Source organism: Bombina bombina, chromosome 3 (assembly GCF_027579735.1).
Source record: "Bombina bombina isolate aBomBom1 chromosome 3, aBomBom1.pri, whole genome shotgun sequence".
NCBI lineage: Eukaryota > Metazoa > Chordata > Amphibia > Anura > Bombinatoridae > Bombina > Bombina bombina.
The window spans coordinates 232807727-232831642 of NC_069501.1; the positions used below are offsets into that span (position 1 = coordinate 232807727).

The 23916-nt window shown below is 42.2% G+C and overlaps 1 protein-coding gene across 1 annotated transcript in view; it reads left to right on the forward strand.

The window, feature by feature from the left end:
• SPAG5 (sperm associated antigen 5) overlaps positions 1 to 23916 on the forward strand; it is a 424869-nt gene that overhangs the window by 294991 nt on the left and 105962 nt on the right. Inside the window, exons 19-21 of the mRNA XM_053705229.1 lie at positions 4551 to 4677; positions 19027 to 19159; positions 19264 to 19344. Of these exons, the coding sequence (XP_053561204.1) occupies positions 4551 to 4677; positions 19027 to 19159; positions 19264 to 19344 (341 nt within the window). The remainder of the gene's footprint in view (positions 1 to 4550; positions 4678 to 19026; positions 19160 to 19263; positions 19345 to 23916) is intronic.

Sequence of the window (23916 nt, forward strand, 5' to 3'; positions counted from 1 at the left end):
GGTTAGCGGCTAAGAATTCTGGGTTTGCTATTGTGGCGCGCAGAGCGCTTTGGTTGAAATCTTGGTCGGCTGATGCGTCTTCCAAGAACAAGCTACTTAACATTCCTTTCAAGGGGAAAACGCTGTTTGGCCCTGACTTGAAAGAGATTATCTCGGATATCACTGGGGGTAAGGGCCACGCCCTTCCTCAGGATCGGCCTTTCAAGGCAAAAAATAAACCTAATTTTCGTCCCTTTCGTAGAAATGGACCAGCCCAAAGTGCTACGTCCTCTAAGCAAGAGGGTAATACTTCTCAAGCCAAGCCAGCTTGGAGACCAATGCAAGGCTGGAACAAGGGAAAGCAGGCCAAGAAACCTGCCACTGCTACCAAGACAGCATGAAATGTTGGCCCCCGATCCGGGACCGGATCTGGTGGGGGGCAGACTCTCTCTCTTCGCTCAGGCTTGGGCAAGAGATGTTCTGGATCCTTGGGCGCTAGAAATAGTCTCCCAAGGTTATCTTCTGGAATTCAAGGGACTTCCCCCAAGGGGGAGGTTCCACAGGTCTCAGTTGTCTTCAGACCACATAAAAAGACAGGCATTCTTACATTGTGTAGAAGACCTGTTAAAAATGGGAGTGATTCATCCCGTTCCATTAAGAGAACAAGGGATGGGGTTCTACTCCAATCTGTTTATAGTTCCCAAAAAAGAGGGAACGTTCAGACCAATCTTAGATCTCAAGATCTTAAACAAGTTTCTCAAGGTTCCATCGTTCAAGATGGAAACCATTCGAACTATTCTTCCTTCCATCCAGGAAGGTCAATTCATGACCACGGTGGATTTAAAGGATGCGTATCTACATATTCCTATCCACAAGGAACATCATCGGTTCCTGAGGTTCGCATTCCTGGACAAACATTACCAGTTCGTGGCGCTTCCTTTCGGATTAGCCACTGCTCCAAGGATTTTCACAAAGGTACTAGGGTCCCTTCTAGCTGTGCTAAGACCAAGGGGCATTGCTGTAGTACCTTACTTGGACGACATTCTGATTCAAGCGTCGTCCCTTCCTCAAGCAAAGGCTCACACGGACATTGTCCTGGCCTTTCTCAGATCTCACGGATGGAAAGTGAACGTGGAAAAGAGTTCTCTATCTCCGTCAACAAGGGTTCCCTTCTTGGGAACAATAATAGACTCCTTAGAAATGAGGATTTTTCTGACAGAGGCCAGAAAAACAAAACTTCTAGACTCTTGTCGGATACTCCATTCCGTTCCTCTTCCTTCCATAGCTCAGTGCATGGAAGTGATCGGGTTGATGGTAGCGGCAATGGACATAGTTCCTTTTGCACGCATTCATCTAAGACCATTACAACTGTGCATGCTCAGTCAGTGGAATGGGGACTATACAGACTTGTCTCCGAAGATACAAGTAAATCAGAGGACCAGAGACTCACTCCGTTGGTGGCTGTCCCTGGACAACCTGTCACGAGGGATGACATTCCGCAGACCAGAGTGGGTCATTGTCACGACCGACGCCAGTCTGATGGGCTGGGGCGCGGTCTGGGGATCCCTGAAAGCTCAGGGTCTTTGGTCTCGGGAAGAATCTCTTCTACCGATAAATATTCTGGAACTGAGAGCGATATTCAATGCTCTCAAGGCTTGGCCTCAGCTAGCGAGGGCCAAGTTCATACGGTTTCAATCAGACAACATGACAACTGTTGCGTACATCAACCATCAGGGGGGAACAAGGAGTTCCCTGGCGATGGAAGAAGTGACCAAAATCATTCTATGGGCGGAGTCTCACTCCTGCCACCTGTCTGCTATCCACATCCCAGGAGTGGAAAATTGGGAAGCGGATTTTCTGAGTCGTCAGACATTGCATCCGGGGGAGTGGGAACTCCATCCGGAAATCTTTGCCCAAGTCACTCAGCTGTGGGGCATTCCAGACATGGATCTGATGGCCTCTCGTCAGAACTTCAAAGTTCCTTGCTACGGGTCCAGATCCAGGGATCCCAAGGCGGCTCTAGTGGATGCACTAGTAGCACCTTGGACCTTCAAACTAGCTTATGTGTTCCCGCCGTTTCCTCTCATCCCCAGGCTGGTAGCCAGGATCAATCAGGAGAGGGCGTCGGTGATCTTGATAGCTCCTGCGTGGCCACGCAGGACTTGGTACGCAGATCTGGTGAATATGTCATCGGCTCCTCCTTGGAAGCTACCTTTGAGACGAGACCTTCTTGTTCAGGGTCCGTTCGAACATCCGAATCTGGTTTCACTCCAGCTGACTGCTTGGAGATTGAACGCTTGATCTTATCGAAGCGAGGATTCTCAGATTCTGTTATCGATACTCTTGTTCAGGCCAGAAAGCCTGTAACTAGAAAGATTTACCACAAAATTTGGAAAAAATATATCTGTTGGTGTGAATCTAAAGGATTCCCTTGGGACAAGGTTAAGATTCCTAGGATTCTATCCTTCCTTCAAGAAGGATTGGAAAAAGGATTATCTGCAAGTTCCCTGAAGGGACAGATTTCTGCCTTGTCTGTGTTACTTCACAAAAAGCTGGCCGCTGTGCCAGATGTTCAAGCCTTTGTTCAGGCTCTGGTTAGAATTAAGCCTGTTTACAAACCTTTGACTCCTCCTTGGAGTCTCAATTTAGTTCTTTCAGTTCTTCAGGGGGTTCCGTTTGAACCCTTGCATTCCGTTGATATTAAGTTATTATCTTGGAAAGTTTTGTTTTTAGTTGCAATTTCTTCTGCTAGAAGAGTTTCAGAATTATCTGCTCTGCAGTGTTCTCCTCCTTATCTGGTGTTCCATGCAGATAAGGTGGTTTTACGTACTAAACCTGGTTTTCTTCCAAAAGTTGTTTCTAACAAAAACATTAACCAGGAGATTATTGTACCTTCTCTGTGTCCGAAACCAGTTTCAAAGAAGGAACGTTTGTTGCACAATTTGGATGTTGTTCGCGCTCTAAAATTCTATTTAGATGCTACAAAGGATTTTAGACAAACATCTTCCTTGTTTGTTGTTTATTCCGGTAAAAGGAGAGGTCAAAAAGCAACTTCTACCTCTCTCTCTTTTTGGATTAAAAGCATCATCAGATTGGCTTACGAGACTGCCGGACGGCAGCCTCCCGAAAGAATCACAGCTCATTCCACTAGGGCTGTGGCTTCCACATGGGCCTTCAAGAACGAGGCTTCTGTTGATCAGATATGTAGGGCAGCGACTTGGTCTTCACTGCACACTTTTACCAAATTTTACAAGTTTGATACTTTTGCTTCTTCTGAGGCTATTTTTGGGAGAAAGGTTTTGCAAGCTGTGGTGCCTTCCATTTAGGTGACCTGATTTGCTCCCTCCCTTCATCCGTGTCCTAAAGCTTTGGTATTGGTTCCCACAAGTAAGGATGACGCCGTGGACCGGACACACCTATGTTGGAGAAAACAGAATTTATGTTTACCTGATAAATTACTTTCTCCAACGGTGTGTCCGGTCCACGGCCCGCCCTGGTTTTTTTAATCAGGTCTGATAATTTATTTTCTTTAACTACAGTCACCACGGTACCATATGGTTTCTCCTATGCAAATATTCCTCCTTAACGTCGGTCGAATGACTGGGGTAGGCGGAGCCTAGGAGGGATCATGTGACCAGCTTTGCTGGGCTCTTTGCCATTTCCTGTTGGGGAAGAGAATATCCCACAAGTAAGGATGACGCCGTGGACCGGACACACCGTTGGAGAAAGTAATTTATCAGGTAAACATAAATTCTGTTTTTCAAAATTTTACATATTTGACACTTTTGCCTCGGCCGAGGCTGTTTTTGGGAGAAAGGTTCTAAAAGCAGTGGTGCCTTTGTTTAGGTTCCCTGTCTTGTCTTTCCCTTATCATCCATGTACTCTAGCTTTGGTATTGTATCCCACAAGTAAGGATGAAATCCGTGGACTTATCATGTCTTTAAAAAGAAAAGAAAATGTATTCTTACGATGAGTCCACAGCCCGCCCTGTTCTCTGAGACCGGTTATTAATTTTTGTAAACTTCAGACACCTCTGCACCTTGGCTTTTCCTTTCTCTTCCTAACTTCGGTCGAATGACTGGAGTGGGAGGGAAGGGAGGAGCTATATATAGCAGCTCTGCTGTGGTGCTCTTTGCTGCCTCCTGCTGACCAGGAGGTGAATATCCCACAAGTAAGGATAAAATCCGTGAACTCATTGTGTCTAAAAAGAAACAAATTTTTCAGGTAAGCATAAATTTTCTTTTTTTTTTTTTCTTATCACTTTTAAGATGTTATATTCACTAAGCTATTTGTAGTGATTTATTTCAACATTTGGAACCATTTTGAGAATATTATCAGCAGCAGCAAAACAAGCTGTGTGTTAGGTTTAGTTTGGCATTATTTTATTTTTTTTTGTTTTGACAACTGTTCTCACCAAAATTAGAGTATTTATTTCTCTCTTGTAAATGGTCAGTATCTCTTCTGTGCATTTATAATTTGACTCCATTACAGTCTTTTGCCTCTACACTGTCGTGTTTTGTTTTTTTTTCCTTTCATTTAATAGGCACTATATTTCCTCATCTTATTTTCAGGTGATGTAGATGAGAGCTTACCAGATATGCTACGTGAGCTGAATGATATAGTTTCAGACTTTACTAATATCTCATCGCAGGTCTTAGAAAGAAAGTGGCAGGAAATCAAAGACCTTAAAAGGGAAATGTGAGTTTTGAAAGCTGTTGCCAATTTCTACAAATTGTCTAAAGGTATTCAGACATTTTGCTTACAAATGGGCAATTTATATGTATAATATATATGAATGTATAATAACTATGAATGTATTTATATATATATATATATATATATATATATATATATACGTTGATTGGAGTAGCCATGTTAGTCCAGAGATTTAGATATCAAAATAACAAGAGTATTGCATTGAGCAATGTATAGTTAGTCCAATAAAAAAAAAGTATCATTGCTCAATGCAATACTCTTGTTATTTTGATGTATGTGTGTGTGTGTATGTGTGTGTATATATATATATATATATATATATATATACAAATACCAGGCAATTCTCCTCTGAACAAGGAACATGACAACCCCAGACGATCGTTTCGGCCTCCTATGGGCCTCGTCAGTGAGGTGCAGCCACATTCCTCTAAGCACACTGGGCAAGGAGTCCACGTCTGGTTTCCCCCATCACCCATAGGGAGACTTCCCCAGGGTCATAATAATTTGCATACAAAGAGAGAAGCGCTCTACCAGGAACGAACAGCTCAGTGGCTTGTTCTATGGCGATTTACCACCCGGAAGCAGCCTCTTTTAGACCAGTGTGCTTTTCACAGAAGATAACTTTCCTGAAGTATATCAGTCTGATCCTGCCAAGTAAGGTCAGTCCAGTCCCGAAATACCAGGCAATTCTCCTCTGAACAAGGAACATGACAACCCCAGACGATCGCCATAGAACAAGCCACTGAGCTGTTGTTCGTTCCTGGTAGAGCGCTTCTCTCTTTGTATGCAAATTATTATGACCCTGGGGAAGTCTCCCTATGGGTGATGGGGGGAAACCAGACGTGGACTCCTTGCCCAGTGTGCTTAGAGGAATGTGGCTGCACCTCACTGACGAGGCCCATAGGAGGCCGAAACGATCGTCTGGGGTTGTCATGTTCCTTGTTCAGAGGAGAATTGCCTGGTATTTTGGGGCTGGACTGACCTTACTTGGCAGGATCAGACTGATATACTTCAGGAAAGTTTTCTTCTGTGAAAAGCACACTGGTCTAAAAGAGGCTGCTTCCGGGTGGTAAATCGCCATAGAACAAGCCACTGAGCTGTTGTTCGTTCCTGGTAGAGCGCTTCTCTCTTTGTATGTATGTGTGTATATATATATATATATATATATATATATATATATATATATATATAGCCCTCAGTTTACGCCGGGGTTAGGTTCCAGAAGGAATGGTTGTAAATCGAAACCGTTGTAAATTAAAACCCAGTTTATAATGTAAGTCAATGGGAAGTGAGGGAGATAGGTTCCAGGCCCCTCTCAAAATTGTCATAAGTAACACCTAATAAATTATTTCTCCAACATAGGTGTGTCCGGTCCACGGCGTCATCCTTACTTGTGGGATATTCTCTTCCCCAACAGGAAATGGCAAAGAGCCCAGCAAAGCTGGTCACATGATCCCTCCTAGGCTCCGCCTACCCCAGTCATTCTCTTTGCCGTTGTACAGGCAACATCTCCACGGAGATGGCTTAGAGTTTTTTAGTGTTTAACTGTAGTTTTTATTATTCAATCAAGAGTTTGTTATTTTAAAATAGTGCTGGTATGTACTATTTACTCAGAAACAGAAAAGAGATGAAGATTTCTGTTTGTATGAGGAAAATGATTTTAGCACCGTAACTAAAATCCATGGCTGTTCCACACAGGACTGTTGAGAGCAATTAACTTCAGTTGGGGGAACAGTGTGCAGTCTCTTGCTGCTTGAGGTATGACACATTCTAACAAGACGATGTGATGCTGGAAGCTGTCATTTTTCCCTATGGGATCCGGTAAGCCATTTTTATTACGATGGTAAATAAGGGCTTCACAAGGGCTTATTAAGATTGTAGACTTTTCTGGGCTAAATCGATTCAATTTTAAAACATATTTAGCCTTGAGGAATCATTTTATCTGGGTATATTGATATTATAATATCGGCAGGCACTGTATTAGACACCTTATTTCTCTGGGGCTTTCCCAAAGCATAAGCAGAGCCTCATTTTCGCGCCGGTGTGGCGCACTTGTTTTTGAGAGGCATGGCATGCAGTCGCATGTGAGAGGAGCTCTGATACTTAGAAAAGACTTTCTGAAGGCGTCATTTGGTATCGTATTCCCCTTTGGGTTTGGTTGGGTCTCAGCAAAGCAGATACCAGGGACTGTAAAGGGGTTAAAGTGTTAAAACGGCTCCGGTTCCGTTATTTTAAGGGTTAAAGCTTCCAAATTTGGTGTGCAATACTTTTAAGGCTTTAAGACACTGTGGTGAAAATTTGGTGAATTTTGTACAATTCCTTCATGTTTTTTCGCAATTGCAGTAATAAAGTGTGTTCAGTTTAAAATTTAAAGTGACAGTAACGGTTTTATTTTAAAACGTTTTTTGTACTTTATTATCAAGTTTATGCCTGTTTAACATGTCTGAACTACCAGATAGACTGTGTTCTGAATGTGGGGAAGCCAGAATTCCTGTTCATTTAAATAAATGTGATTTATGTGATAATGACAATGATGCCCAAGATGATTCCTCAAGTGAGGGGAGTAAGCATGGTACTGCATCATTCCCTCCTTCGTCTACACGAGTCTTGCCCACTCAGGAGGCCCCTAGTACATCTAGCGCGCCAATTCTCCTTACTATGCAACAATTAACGGCTGTAATGGATAATTCTGTCAAAAACATTTTAGCCAAAATGAACCCTTGTCAGCGTAAGCGTGGCTGCTCTGTTTTAGTTACTGAAGAGCATGACGACGCTGATATTAATATCTCTGAAGGGCCCCTAACCCAATCTGAGGGGGCCAGGGAGGTTTTGTCTGAGGGAGAAATTACTGATTCAGGGAACATTTCTCAACAGGCTGAACCTGATGTAATTGCATTTAAATTTAAGTTGGAACATCTCCGCATTCTGCTTAAGGAGGTATTATCCACTCTGGATGATTGTGAAAAGTTGGTCATCCCAGAGAAACTATGTAAAATGGACAAGTTCCTAGAGGTGCCGGAGCTCCCAGAAGCTTTTCCTATACCCAAGCGGGTGGCGGACATTGTTAATAAAGAATGGGAAAGGCCCGGTATTCCTTTCGTCCCTCCCCCCATATTTAAAAAATTGTTTCCTATGGTCGACCCCAGAAAGGACTTATGGCAGACAGTCCCCAAGGTCGAGGGAGCGGTTTCTACTTTAAACAAACGCACCACTATACCCATAGAGGATAGTTGTGCTTTCAAAGATCCTATGGATAAAAAATTAGAAGGTTTGCTTAAAAAGATGTTTGTTCAGCAGGGTTACCTTCTACAACCAATTTCATGCATTGTCCCTGTCACTACAGCCGCATGTTTCTGGTTTGATGAGCTGATAAAGGCGCTCGATAGTGATTCTCCTCCTTATGAGGAGATTATGGACAGAATCAATGCTCTCAAATTGGCTAATTCTTTCACCCTAGACGCCACTTTGCAATTGGCTAGGTTAGCGGCTAAGAATTCTGGGTTTGCTATTGTGGCGCGCAGAGCGCTTTGGTTGAAATCTTGGTCGGCTGATGCGTCTTCCAAGAACAAGCTACTAAACATTCCTTTCAAGGGGAAAACGCTGTTTGGCCCTGACTTGAAAGAGATTATCTCGGATATCACTGGGGGTAAGGGCCACGCCCTTCCTCAGGATCGGCCTTTCAAGGCGAAAAATAGACCTAATTTTCGTCCCTTTCGTAAAAACGGACCAGCCCAAAGTGCTACGTCCTCTAAGCAAGAGGGTAATACTTCTCAAGCCAAGCCAGCTTGGAGACCAATGCAAGGCTGGAACAAGGGAAAGCAGGCCAAGAAGCCTGCCACTGCTACCAAGACAGCATGAAATATTGGCCCCCGATCCGGGACCGGATCTGGTGGGGGGCAGACTCTCTCTCTTCGCTCAGGCTTGGGCAAGAGATGTTCTGGATCCTTGGGCGCTAGAAATAGTCTCCCAGGGTTATCTTCTGGAATTCAAGGGACTTCCCCCAAGGGGGAGGTTCCACAGGTCTCAGTTGTCTTCAGACCACATAAAAAGACAGGCGTTCTTACATTGTGTAGAAGACCTGTTAAAAATGGGAGTGATTCATCCTGTTCCATTAAGAGAACAAGGGATGGGGTTCTACTCCAATCTGTTCATAGTTCCCAAAAAAGAGGGAACGTTCAGACCAATCTTAGATCTCAAGATCTTAAACAAGTTTCTCAAGGTTCCATCTTTTCAAGATGGAAACCATTCGAACTATTCTTCCTTCCATCCAGGAGGGTCAATTCATGACCACGGTGGATTTAAAGGATGCGTATCTACATATTCCTATCCACAAGGAACATCATCGGTTCCTAAGGTTCGCATTCCTGGACAAACATTACCAGTTCGTGGCGCTTTCTTTCGGATTAGCCACTGCTCCAAGGATTTTCACAAAGGTACTAGGGTCCCTTCTAGCGGTGCTAAGACCAAGGGGCATTGCAGTAGTACCTTACCTGGACGACATTCTGATTCAAGCGTCGTCCCTTCCTCAAGCAAAGGCTCACACGGACATTGTCCTGGCCTTTCTCAGATCTCACGGCTGGAAAGTGAACGTGGAAAAGAGTTCTCTATCCCCGTCAACAGGGGTTCCCTTCTTGGGAACAATTATAGACTCCTTAGAAATGAGGATCTTTCTAACAGAAGCCAGAAAAACAAAACTTCTAGACTCTTGTCGGATACTTCATTCCGTTCCTCTTCCTTCCATAGCGCAGTGCATGGAAGTGATCGGGTTGATGGTAGCGGCGATGGACATAGTTCCTTTTGCGCGCATTCATCTAAGACCATTACAACTGTGCATGCTCAGTCAGTGGAATGGGGACTATACAGACTTGTCTCCGAAGATACAAGTAAATCAGAGGACCAGAGACTCACTCCGTTGGTGGCTGTCCCTGGACAATCTGTCTCAAGGGATGACGTTCCGCAGACCAGAGTGGGTCATTGTCACGACCGACGCCAGTCTGATGGGCTGGGGCGCGGTCTGGGGATCCCTGAAAGCTCAGGGTCTTTGGTCTCGGGAAGAATCTCTTCTACCGATAAATATTCTGGAACTGAGAGCGATATTCAATGCTCTCAAGGCCTGGCCTCGGCTAGCAAGGACCAAGTTCATACGGTTTCAATCAGACAACATGACAACTGTTGCGTACATCAACCATCAGGGGGGAACAAGGAGTTCCCTAGCGATGGAAGAAGTGACCAAAATCATTCTATGGGCGGAGTCTCACTCCTGCCACCTGTCTGCTATCCACATCCCAGGAGTGGAAAATTGGGAAGCGGATTTTCTGAGTCGTCAGACATTGCATCCGGGGGAGTGGGAACTCCATCCGGGAATCTTTGCCCAAGTCACTCACCTGTGGGGCATTCCAGACATGGATCTGATGGCCTCTCGTCAGAACTTCAAAGTTCCTTGCTACGGGGCCAGATCCAGGGATCCCAAGGCGGTTCTAGTGGATGCACTAGTAGCACCTTGGACCTTCAAACTAGCTTATGTGTTCCCGCCATTTCCTCTCATCCCCAGGCTGGTAGCCAGGATCAATCAGGAGAGGGCGTCGGTGATCTTGATAGCTCCTGCGTGGCCACGCAGGACTTGGTATGCAGATCTGGTGAATATGTCATCGGCTCCACCTTGGAAGCTACCTTTGAGACGAGACCTTCTTGTTCAGGGTCCGTTCGAACATCCGAATCTGGTTTCACTCCAGCTGACTGCTTGGAGATTGAACGCTTGATTTTATCGAAGCGAGGATTCTCAGATTCTGTTATCGATACTCTTGTTCAGGCCAGAAAGCCTGTAACTAGAAAGATTTACCACAAAATTTGGAAAAAATATATCTGTTGGTGTGAATCTAAAGGATTCCCTTGGGACAAGGTTAAGATTCCTAGGATTCTATCCTTCCTTCAAGAAGGATTGGAAAAAGGATTATCTGCAAGTTCCCTGAAGGGACAGATTTCTGCCTTGTCGGTATTACTTCACAAAAAGCTGGCAGCTGTGCCAGATGTTCAAGCCTTTGTTCAGGCTCTGGTTAGAATCAAGCCTGTTTACAAACCTTTGACTCCTCCTTGGAGTCTCAATTTAGTTCTTTCAGTTCTTCAGGGGGTTCCGTTTGAACCCTTACATTCCGTTGATATTAAGTTATTATCTTGGAAAGTTTTGTTTTTAGTTGCGATTTCTTCTGCTAGAAGAGTCTCAGAATTATCTGCTCTGCAGTGTTCTCCTCCTTATCTGGTGTTCCATGCAGATAAGGTGGTTTTACGTACTAAACCTGGTTTTCTTCCAAAAGTTGTTTCTAACAAAAACATTAACCAGGAGATTATCGTACCTTCTCTGTGTCCAAAACCAGTTTCAAAGAAGGAACGTTTGTTGCACAATTTGGATGTTGTTCGCGCTCTAAAATTCTATTTAGATGCTACAAAGGATTTTAGACAAACATCTTCCTTGTTTGTTGTTTATTTAGGTAAAAGGAGAGGTCAAAAAGCAACTTCTACCTCTCTCTCTTTTTGGATTAAAAGCATCATCAGATTGGCTTACGAGACTGCCGGACGGCAGCCTCCCGAAAGAATCACAGCTCATTCCACTAGGGCTGTGGCTTCCACATGGGCCTTCAAGAACGAGGCTTCTGTTGATCAGATATGTAGGGCAGCGACTTGGTCTTCACTGCACACTTTTACCAAATTTTACAAGTTTGATACTTTTGCTTCTTCTGAGGCTATTTTTGGGAGAAAGGTTTTGCAAGCCGTGGTGCCTTCCATTTAGGTGACCTGATTTGCTCCCTCCCTTCATCCGTGTCCTAAAGCTTTGGTATTGGTTCCCACAAGTAAGGATGACGCCGTGGACCGGACACACCTATGTTGGAGAAAACAGAATTTATGTTTACCTGATAAATTTCTTTCTCCAACGGTGTGTCCGGTCCACGGCCCGCCCTGGTTTTTTTAATCAGGTCTGATAATTTATTTTCTTTAACTACAGTCACCACGGTACCATATGGTTTCTCCTATGCAAATATTCCTCCTTAACGTCGGTCGAATGACTGGGGTAGGCGGAGCCTAGGAGGGATCATGTGACCAGCTTTGCTGGGCTCTTTGCCATTTCCTGTTGGGGAAGAGAATATCCCACAAGTAAGGATGACGCCGTGGACCGGACACACCGTTGGAGAAAGTAATTTATCAGGTAAACATAAATTCTGTTTTCTTTCATGTAATTAGCAAGAGTCCATGAGCTAGTGACGTATGGGATATACATTCCTACCAGGAGGGGCAAAGTTTCCCAAACCTCAAAATGCCTATAAATACACCCCTCACCACACCCACAATTCAGTTTTACAAACTTTGCCTCCTATGGAGGTGGTGAAGTAAGTTTGTGCTAGATTCTACGTTGATATGCGCTCCGCAGCAAGATGGAGCCCGGTTTTCCTCTCAGCGTGCAGTGAATGTCAGAGGGATGTGAGGAGAGTATTGCCTATTTGAATGCAGTGATCTCCTTCTACGGGGTCTATTTCATAGGTTCTCTGTTATCGGTCGTAGAGATTCATCTCTTACCTCCCTTTTCAGATCGACGATATACTCTTATTTATATACCATTACCTCTGCTGATTTTCGTTTCAGTACTGGTTTGGCTTTCTACAAACGTGTAGATGAGTGTCCTGGGGTAAGTAAATCTTATTTTCTGTGACACTCTAAGCTATGGTTGGGCACTTTATTTATAAAGTTCTAAATATATGTATTCAAACATTTATTTGCCTTGACTCAGAATGTTCAACATTCCTTATTTTCAGACAGTCAGTTTCATATTTGGGATAATGCGTTTGAATCAATCATTTTTTCTTACCTTAAAAATTTGACTTTTTTTCCCTGTGGGCTGTTAGGCTCGCGGGGGCTGAAAATGCTTCATTTTATTGCGTCATTCTTGGCGCGGACTTTTTTGGCGCAAAAAATATTTTCTGTTTCCGGCGTCATACGTGTCGCCGGAAGTTGCGTCATTTTTTTTACGTCCTTTTGCGCCAAAAATGACGGCGTTCCGGATGTGGCGTCTTATTTGGCGCCAAAAAATATGGGCGTCGCTTTTGTCTCCACATTATTTCAGTCTGATTTTTTCTTTGCTTCTGGTTACTAGAAGCTTGTTTATTGCCATTTTTTCCCATTCCTGAAACTGTCATTTAAGGAATTTGATCAATTTTGCTTTATATGTTGTTTTTTCTCTTACATATTGCAAGATGTCTCACGTTGCATCTGAGTCAGAAGATACTTCAGGAAAATTGCTGTCTAGTGCTGGAACTACCAAAGCTAAGTGTATCTGCTGTAAACTTTTGGTAGCTATTCCTCCGGCTGTTGTTTGTATTAATTGTCATGACAAACTTGTTAAAGCAGATAATATTTCCTTTAGTAATGTACCATTGCCTGTTGCAGTTCCCTCAACATCTAAGGTGCAGAATGTTCCTGATAACATAAGAGATTTTGTTTCTGAATCCATCAAGAAGGCTATGTCTGTTATTTTTCCTTCTAGTAAACATAAAAAATCTTTTAAAACTTCTCTCTCTACAGATGAATTTTTAAATGAACATCATCATTCTGATTCTGATGACTCTTCTGGTTCAGAGGATTCTGTCTCAGAGATTGATGCTGATAAATCTTCATATTTATTTAAAATGGAATTTATTCGTTCTTTACTTAAAGAAGTACTAATTGCTTTAGAAATAGAGGATTCTGGTCCTCTTGATACTAATTCTAAACGTTTAGATAAGGTGTTTAAATCTCCTGTGGTTATTCCAGAAGTTTTTCCTGTTCCTAATGCTATTTCTGAAGTAATTTCCAGAGAATGGGATAAATTGGGTAATTCATTTACTCCTTCTAAACGTTTTAAGCAATTATATCCTGTGCCGTCTGACAGATTAGAATTTTGGGACAAAATCCCTAAAGTTGATGGGGCTATTTCTACCCTTGCTAAACGTACTACTATTCCTACGTCAGATGGTACTTCGTTTAAAGATCCTTTAGATAGGAAAATTGAATCCTTTCTAAGAAAAGCTTATCTGTGTTCAGGTAATCTTCTTAGACCTGCTATATCTTTGGCTGATGTTGCTGCAGCTTCAACTTTTTGGTTGGAGACTTTAGCGCAACAAGTAACAGATCATGATTCTCATAATATTATTATTCTTCTTCAGCATGCTAATAATTTTATCTGTGATGCCATTTTTGATATTATCAGAGTTGATGTCAGGTTTATGTCTCTAGCTATTTTAGCTAGAACAGCTTTATGGCTTAAAACTTGGAATGCTGATATGGCTTCTAAATCAACTCTACTTTCCATTTCTTTCCAGGGTAACAAATTATTTGGTTCTCAGTTGGATTCCATTATCTCAACTGTTACTGGTGGGAAAGGAACTTTTTTACCACAGGATAAAAAATCTAAGGGTAAAAGCAGGGCTAATAATCGTTTTCGTTCCTTTCGTTTCAACAAAGAACAAAAGCCTGATCCTTCATCCTCAGGAGCAGTTTCAGTTTGGAAACCATCTCCAGTCTGGAATAAATCCAAGCCTTCTAGAAAGGCAAAGCTTGCTTCTAAGTCCACATGAAGGTGCGGCCCTCATTCCAGCTCAGCTGGTAGGGGGCAGGTTACGTTTTTTCAAAGAAATTTGGTTCAATTCTGTTCACAATCTTTGGATTCAGAACATTGTTTCAGAAGGATACAGAATTGGTTTCAAGATGAGACCTCCTGCAAAGAGATTTTTTCTTTCCCGTGTCCCAGTAAATCCAGTGAAAGCTCAAGCATTTCTGAATTGTGTTTCAGATCTAGAGTTGGCTGGAGTAATTATGCCAGTTCCAGTTCTGGAACAGGGGATGGGGTTTTATTCAAATCTCTTCATTGTACCAAAGAAGGAGAATTCCTTCAGACCAGTTCTGGATCTAAAAATATTGAATCGTTATGTAAGGATACCAACGTTCAAAATGGTAACTGTAAGGACTATCTTGCCTTTTGTTCAGCAAGGGCATTATATGTCTACAATAGATTTACAGGATGCTTATCTGCATATTCCGATTCATCCAGATCATTATCAGTTCCTGAGATTCTCTTTTCTGGACAAGCATTACCAGTTTGTGGCTCTGCCGTTTGGCCTAGCTACAGCTCCAAGAATTTTTACAAAAGTTCTCGGTGCCCTTCTGTCTGTAATCAGAGAACAGGGTATTGTGGTATTTCCTTATTTGGACGATATCTTGGTACTTGCTCAGTCTTTACATTTAGCAGAATTTCATACGAATCGACTTGTGTTGTTTCTTCAAGATCATGGTTGGAGGATCAATTTACCAAAAAGTTCATTGATTCCTCAGTCAAGGGTAACTTTTCTGGATTTCCAGATAGATTCAGTGTCCATGACTCTGTCTTTAACAGACAAGAGACGTCTAAAATTGATTTCAGCTTGTCGAAACCTTCAGTCACAATCATTCCCTTCGGTAGCCTTATGCATGGAAATTCTAGGTCTTATGACTGCTGCATCGGACGCGATCCCCTTTGCTCGTTTTCACATGCGACCTCTTCAGCTCTGTATGCTGAATCAATGGTGCAGGGATTACACAAAGATATCTCAATTAATATCTTTAAAACCGATTGTACGACACTCTCTGACGTGGTGGACAGATCACCATAGTTTAATTCAGGGGGCTTCTTTTGTGCTTCCGACCTGGACTGTAATTTCAACAGATGCAAGTCTCACAGGTTGGGGAGCTGTGTGGGGATCTCTGACGGCACAAGGAGTTTGGGAATCTCAGGAGGTGAGATTACCGATCAATATTTTGGAACTCCGTGCAATTTTCAGAGCTCTTCAGTCTTGGCCTCTTCTGAAGAGAGAATCGTTCATTTGTTTTCAGACAGACAATGTCACTACTGTGGCATACATCAATCATCAAGGAGGGACTCACAGTCCTCTGGCTATGAAAGAAGTATCTCGAATTCTGGTTTGGGCGGAATCCAGCTCCTGTCTAATCTCTGCGGTTCATATCCCAGGTATAGACAATTGGGAAGCGGATTATCTCAGTCGTCAAACGTTACATCCGGGCGAATGGTCTCTTCACCCAGAGGTATTTCTTCAGATTGTTCAAATGTGGGGACTTCCAGAAATAGATCTGATGGCCTCTCATCTAAACAAGAAACTTCCCAGGTATCTGTCCAGATCCAGGGATCCTCAAGCGGAAGCAGTGGATGCATTATCACTTCCTTGGAAGTATCATCCTGCCTATATCTTTCCGCCTCTAGTTCTTCTTCCAAGAGTAATCTCCAAGATTCTGAAGGAATGCTCGTTTGTTCTGCTGGTAGCTCCAGCATGGCCTCACAGGTTTTGGTATGCGGATCTTGTCCGGATGGCCTCTTGCCATCCGTGGACTCTTCCGCTACGACCAGACCTTCTGTCGCAAGGTCCTTTTTTCCATCAGGATCTCAAATCCTTAAATTTAAAGGTATGGAGATTGAACGCTTGATTCTTAGTCCAAGAGGTTTCTCTGACTCTGTGATTAATACTATGTTACAGGCTCGTAAATCTGTATCCAGAGAGATATATTATAGAGTCTGGAAGACTTATATTTCTTGGTGTCTTTCTCATCATTTTTCTTGGCATTCTTTTAGAATTCCAAGAATTTTACAGTTTCTTCAGGATGGTTTAGATAAAGGTTTGTCCGCAAGTTCCTTGAAAGGACAAATCTCTGCTCTTTCTGTTCTTTTTCACAGAAAGATTGCTAATCTTCCTGATATTCATTGTTTTGTACAAGCTTTGGTTTGTATAAAACCTGTCATTAAGTCAATTTCTCCTCCTTGGAGTTTGAATTTGGTTCTAGGGGCTCTTCAAGCTCCTCCGTTTGAACCTATGCATTCATTGGACATTAAATTACTTTCTTGGAAAGTTTTGTTCCTTTTGGCAATCTCTTCTGCCAGAAGAGTTTCTGAATTATCTGCTCTTTCTTGTGAGTCTCCTTTTCTGATTTTTCATCAGGATAAGGCAGTGTTGCGAACTTCTTTTGAATTTTTACCTAAAGTTGTGAATTCCAACAACATTAGTAGAGAAATTGTGGTTCCTTCATTATGTCCTAATCCTAAGAATTCTAAGGAGAAATCGTTACATTCTTTGGATGTTGTTAGAGCTTCGAAATATTATGTTGAAGCTACTAAGTCTTTCCGAAAGACTTCTAGTTTATTTGTTATCTTTTCCGGTTCTAGAAGAGGCCAGAAAGCTTCTGCCATTTCTTTGGCATCTTGGTTGAAATCTTTAATTCATCTTGCCTATGTTGAGTCGGGTAAAACTCCGCCTCAAAGGATTACAGCTCATTCTACTAGGTCAGTTTCTACTTACTGGGCGTTTAGGAATGAAGCTTCGATTGATCAGATTTGCAAAGCAGCAACTTGGTCCTCTTTGCATACTTTTACTAAATTCTACCATTTTGATGTATTTTCTTCTTCTGAAGCAGTTTTTGGTAGAAAAGTACTTCAGGCAGCGGTTTCAGTTTGAATCTTCTGCTTATGTTTTTCATTAAACTTTATTTTGGGTGTGGATTATTTTCAGCAGGTATTGGCTGTCTTTATTTTATCCCTCCCTCTCTTGTGACTCTTGCGTGGACAGATCCACATCTTGGGTAATCATTATCCCATACGTCACTAGCTCATGGACTCTTGCTAATTACATGAAAGAAAACATAATTTATGTAAGAACTTGCCTGATAAATTCATTTCTTTCATATTAGCAAGAGTCCATGAGGCCCACCCTTTTTTGTGGTGGTTATGATTTTTGTATAAAGCACAATTATTCCAATTCCTTATTTTATATGCTTTCGCACTTTTTTATCACCCACTTCTTGGCTATTCGTTAAACTGAATTGTGGGTGTGGTGAGGGGTGTATTTATAGGCATTTTGAGGTTTGGGAAACTTTGCCCCTCCTGGTAGGAATGTATATCCCATACGTCACTAGCTCATGGACTCTTGCTAATATGAAAGAAATGAATTTATCAGGTAAGTTCTTACATAAATTATGTTTTTTAAAGCTTTGAAATGAAGACTTTAAATGCTAAACAGCATTATAAACCTAATAAAATAATCACACAACACAGACTTCACTTGCATTTTTCTGCAAACAGTTCTTTCTATGCATTCCAATCTGGACTGATTTATAGACAGGAAGATCTTGTTCCTTTGAAATCTGCTCAATAGCTCAGGTCTGGTTAAACCGATTAATCTCAGCTTGCTTGGCTTTGCTGCAACACAAGCGGACAGCTCCACCTACTGGCTATTTTAATAAATGCACTGCTTCTCAATGCTTTTCAATAGCAGTCACATGACTGGAAAAAAAGGTTGTTATTCTGAAACAGTGTAAATTGAAACGTTGTAAAACGAGGGCCACCTGTATGTATGTATGTATATATATATATATATATATATATATATATATATATATATATATATATATATATATATATATATATATATAGTTAAAGCTGTCTATTTTGATTTTAAAAATAGATATATTTATGCGCAACTTGTCTTTAGGATACAAGCTTGACTGGCAGATAAGTACAACTATCATGCAAAAATTCAAATAAGGTTGTGTTTTGTTTTTCTTCAGCACAAGAACATCTATTTTTTCATAAAAGTGTAATACATTATGAAATGAATAATATATCTAAACAGACTTTATGAGAGTCTTTGGAAATTAAATATAGTCTAGTAAGCTGGCGAGGTTTTGAACGTCTCCTAAAAATCACTTGCACCCTATCACTCTATACTTAATACAGGGTTTGAGAAACTCTGCTGCTAGGGTGCCAGTGGCACCACAAAAATCTGCACTGGTGCTTTATTTTTTTTTAACCCTGTCATTGTCCCATCACTTGCATTTGTTGTTATTATTACAATGCTTTATTGCTTTTTTGTTCATGGCATGTTAGGATTTGTAATTCTCATACATACAAGGGAACTAAAATTCCTAGTATGGTAAGCAGATAATTTACAATGTACGCTCCTGTGATGCTGCAGCCATACAAGCTGGTGCTCACAGCAGCAAGATTCCCTGACCGTACAGCCCTACATTGCAGCAGACATGCAGCTCTCAGCCTATATGGTTGCAGTGCCTGTTACTTTGGCCTTACAATACAGCATGTTCTTGGATATTAAAATATCTTGTTTGCCCTGTGTGTTAGGGAATAATATATGTGTACTATGATAGAAATTCTTTTTTATGTTTTTCTTTTGCATCTTGATATCTGCGACTACATTTCCCCTGTGTGACACTGAATACTATCTAAGAGGTTCACCTAATTATCTCTCTCCAAAGCACTAACCTGAAGGAGGACCTACTGAGCACAAGATTCCAGCACTCTTCTGACTTGCGTAACATGAGGGAAGAAATAGAAAAATTACGATTGAAAAATAAAAGCCTTGATGAGGCCGTATGCAGCAAGCAACAGGTAACACTTTATTTTATATACATGTAATCAGTCATTGTGATACCTGTTACATAAAGATATGAAACAGAAGACTTATCGTTAACATACAATGTTCTCACCTGCAGTGTATCCAGCAACTTGAGCAAATTGTACATCAACAAGGGGAAAGAGTCTTGCAGCAACTTAGTATGGAGAAAGAGAGAGAGGTAAAGCTGCACTGAAATATTCATTCAGCTGTTGCCAGGAATGGTGTATACATGTATGTACTTTAATTTATTTTGTTTTCTTGGTATATTTATATATATATATATATATATATATATTCAATCTAAAGTTTACATACCTACTCTCACAGAAGGGTCTTTATTACGGATGCTAAACAATACAGGAGGAGGGAATGACACCCCAGCCAAAGGTTTAAATACTCCTCCCACTCCCCTCATCCCCCAGTCATTCTTTGCCTTTCGTCCCAGGGGGTTGGTGGAGACGTGTCAGAATTTTTAATTTTTGTTTTTGTCTCTTATGGAGGGTAGTACTCTTCGGCATAGGACAGGAGTTTTAAGTAGTCCTGTCAGTCTCTCAGTGAGGGCCTGGATGAAAAAGGAAGATGCGTAGATGCAGGAAGTTTCTTTCTGCGAAACCATCCTGACTCATGTTAACAGCTCCTCAAGCAATCAGCGTTGTCAAACTTCGCTCCGCTGCCTGCTTTCTTCTATCAAGTCCATGGCGGAGGCGATGCTACTATCCGTCACACTTGAGAGGCTGTGTTCCTGTTCCACGGCATTGATTCCGGTAAGATCGTTTCATTTTACTTTATTCAATGTACTGTAACATGAATTTCTCCAACATAGGTGTGTCCGGTCCACGGCGTCATCCTTACTTGTGGGATATTCTCTTCCCCAACAGGAAATGGCAAAGAGCCCAGCAAAGCTGGTCACATGATCCCTCCTAGGCTCCGCCTTCCCCAGTCATTCTCTTTGCCGTTGCACAGGCAACATCTCCACGGAGATGGCTCAGAGTTTTTTGGTGTTTAAATGTAGTTTTTATTCTTCAATCAAGAGTTTGTTATTTTAAAATAGTGCTGGTATGTACTATTTACTCTGAAACAGAAAAGAGATGAAGATTTCTGTTTGTAAGAGGAAAATGATTTTAGCAACCGTTACTAAAATCGATGGCTGTTTCCACACAGGACTGTTGAGAGGAATTAACTTCAGTTGGGGGAAACAGTGAGCAGACTTTGGCTGCTTGAGGTATGACACATTTCTAACAAGACTTGGTAATGCTGGAAGCTGTCATTTTCCCTATGGGATCCGGTAAGCCGTTTTCTTAATTTTCAATATAAGAATACAAGGGCTTCACAAGGGCTTTAAAGACTGGTAGACATTTTTCTGGGCCAAAACGATTACTATATAAGCATGTTTAATGGTTTATAACTTAGGAGAGTTATTTTAATCTTGGCAAATTGTTAAAAAAACGGACAGGCACTGTATTGGACACCTTTTTCACTGGGGGCCTTTTCTAGTCATAGGCAGAGCCTCATTTTCGCGCCACTAATGCGCAGTTGTTTTTGAGAAGCAAGGCATGCAGATGCATGTGTGAGGAGCTCAGATCCACTGAAAAAGCTTTTTGAAGGCGTCATTTGGTATCGTATTCCCCTCTGGGCTTGGTTGGGTCTCAGCAAAGCAGATACCAGGGACTGTATAGGGGTTAAATGTAAAAACGGCTCCGGTTCCGTTATTTTAAGAGTTAAAGCTTTCAAATTTGGTGTGCAATACTTTTAAGGCTTTATGACACTGTGGTGAAATTTTGGTGAATTTTGAACATTTCCTTCATACTTTTGCGTATATTCAGTAAAAAAGTGTGTTCAGTTTAAAATTTAAAGAGACAGTAACGGTTTTATTTTAAAACGTTTTTTTGTGCTTTGTTACCAAGTTTAGGCCTATTAACATGTCTGAACTACCAGATAGACGATGTTCTGTATGTTCGGAAGCCAAGGTTCCTATCCATTTAAATATATGTGATAAATGTGACAAACAAAGTAGGGACAATGATACCACTGATAATAATGTTGCCCAAAACTATTCCTTAAGTGAGGGGAGTAAGCATGGTACTGCATCATCCCCTTCTATGTCTACACCAGTCTTGCCCACTCAGGAGGCCCCTAGTACATCTAGTGCGCCAATCCTCCTTACTATGCAACAATTAACGGCTGTAATGGATAATTCTATTAAAAACATTTTAGCCAAAATGCCCACTTATCTGCGAAAGCGCGACTGCTCTGTTTTAGATACTGAAGAGCATGAGGACGCTGATGATAATGGTTCTGACATGCCCTTACACCAGTCTGAAGGGGCTAGGGAGGTTTTGTCTGAGGGAGAAATTTCAGATTCAGGAAAAATTTCTCAACAAGCTGAACCTGATGTTATTACATTTAAATTTAAATTGGAACATCTCCGCGCTCTGCTTAAGGAGGTGTTATCTACTCTGGATGATTGTGACAATTTGGTCATTCCAGAGAAATTATGTAAAATGGACAGGTTCCTAGAGGTCCCGGTGCCCCCCGAAGCTTTTCCTATACCCAAGGTCGAGGGGGCGGTTTCTACTCTAAACAAACGCACCACTATCCCTATAGAAGATAGTTGTGCTTTTAAAGATCCTATGGACAAAAAAATTAGAGGGTTTGCTTAAAAAGATGTTTGTTCAGCAAGGTTACCTTCTACAACCAATTTCATGCATTGTTCCTGTCACTACAGCAGCGTGTTTCTGGTTCGAGGAACTAGAAAAGTCGCTCAATCAAGCATCCTCTTATGAGGAGGTTATGGGCAGAGTTCAAGCACTTAAGTTGGCTAACTCTTTTACCTTAGACGCCACTTTGCAATTAGCTAGATTAGCGGCGAAAAATTCAGGGTTTGCTATTGTGGCGCGCAGAGCGCTTTGGCTAAAGTCTTGGTCAGCGGATGCGTCCTCCAAGAACAAATTGCTTAACATACCTTTCAAGGGGAAAACGCTGTTTGGCCCTGACTTGAAAGAGATTATTTCAGATATCACTGGGGGTAAGGGCCACGCCCTTCCTCAGGATAGGTCTTTTAAGGCTAAAAATAAACCAAATTTTCGTCCCTTTAGCAGAAACGGACCAGCCTCAAGTTCTACATCCTCTAAGCAAGAGGGTAATACTTCTCAAACCAAGCCAGCCTGGAGGCCAATGCAAGGCTGGAACAAAGGTAAGCAGGCCAAGAAACCTGCCACTGCTACCAAGACAGCATGAGATGTTGGCCCCCGATCCGGGACCGGATCTGGTGGGGGGCAGACTTTCTCTCTTCGCTCAGGCTTGGGCAAGAGATGTTCTGGATCCTTGGGCGCTAGAAATAGTCTCCCAAGGTTATCTTCTGGAATTCAAGGAGCTACCCCCAAGGGGAAGGTTCCACAGGTCTCAATTGTCTTCAGACCACATAAAAAGACAGGCATTCTTACATTGTGTAGAAGACCTGTTAAAAATGGGAGTGATTCATCCTGTTCCATTAGGAGAACAAGGGATGGGATTCTACTCCAATCTGTTCATAGTTCCCAAAAAAGAGGGAACATTCAGACCAATCTTAGATCTCAAGATCCTAAACAAATTTCTCAAGGTTCCATCGTTCAAAATGGAAACCATTCGGACAATTCTTCCTACCATCCAGGAAGGTCAATTCATGACCACGGTGGATTTAAAGGATGCGTATCTACATATTCCTATCCACAAGGAACATCATCGGTTCCTAAGGTTCGCCTTTCTGGACAAGCATTACCAGTTTGTGGCACTTCCATTCGGATTAGCCACTGCTCCAAGAATTTTCACAAAGGTACTAGGGTCCCTTCTAGCGGTGCTAAGACCAAGGGGCATTGCAGTAGTACCTTACTTGGACGACATACTGATTCAAGCGTCGTCTCTACCACAAGCAAAGGCTCATACGGACATTGTCCTGGCCTTTCTCAGATCTCACGGGTGGAAAGTGAACGTAGAAAAAAGTTCTCTATCTCCGTCAACAAGAGTTCCCTTCTTGGGAACAATAATAGACTCCTTAGAAATGAGGATTTTTCTGACAGAGGCCAGAAAATCAAAACTTCTAAGCTCTTGTCAAGTACTTCATTCTGTTCTTCTTCCTTCCATAGCGCAGTGCATGGAAGTAATAGGTTTGATGGTCGCGGCAATGGACATAGTTCCTTTTGCGCGAATTCATCTAAGACCATTACAACTGTGCATGCTCAGTCAGTGGAATGGGGATTATACAGACTTGTCTCCGAAGATACAAGTAGATCAGAGGACCAGAGATTCACTCCGTTGGTGGCTGACCCTGGACAACCTGTCACAAGGGATGAGCTTCCGCAGACCAGAGTGGGTCATTGTCACGACCGACGCCAGTCTGGTGGGCTGGGGCGCGGTCTGGGAACCCCTGAAAGCTCAGGGTCTTTGGTCTCGGGAAGAATCTCTTCTCCCGATAAATATTCTGGAACTGAGAGCGATATTCAATGCTCTCAAGGCTTGGCCTCAGCTAGCAAAGGCCAAATTCATACGGTTTCAATCAGACAACATGACGACTGTTGCGTATATCAACCATCAGGGGGGAACAAGGAGTTCCCTGGCGATGGAAGAAGTGACCAAAATAATTCAATGGGCGGAGACTCACTCCTGCCACTTGTCTGCAATCCACATCCCAGGAGTGGAAAATTGGGAAGCGGATTTTCTGAGTCGTCAGACATTTCATCCGGGGGAGTGGGAACTCCATCCGGAAATCTTTGCC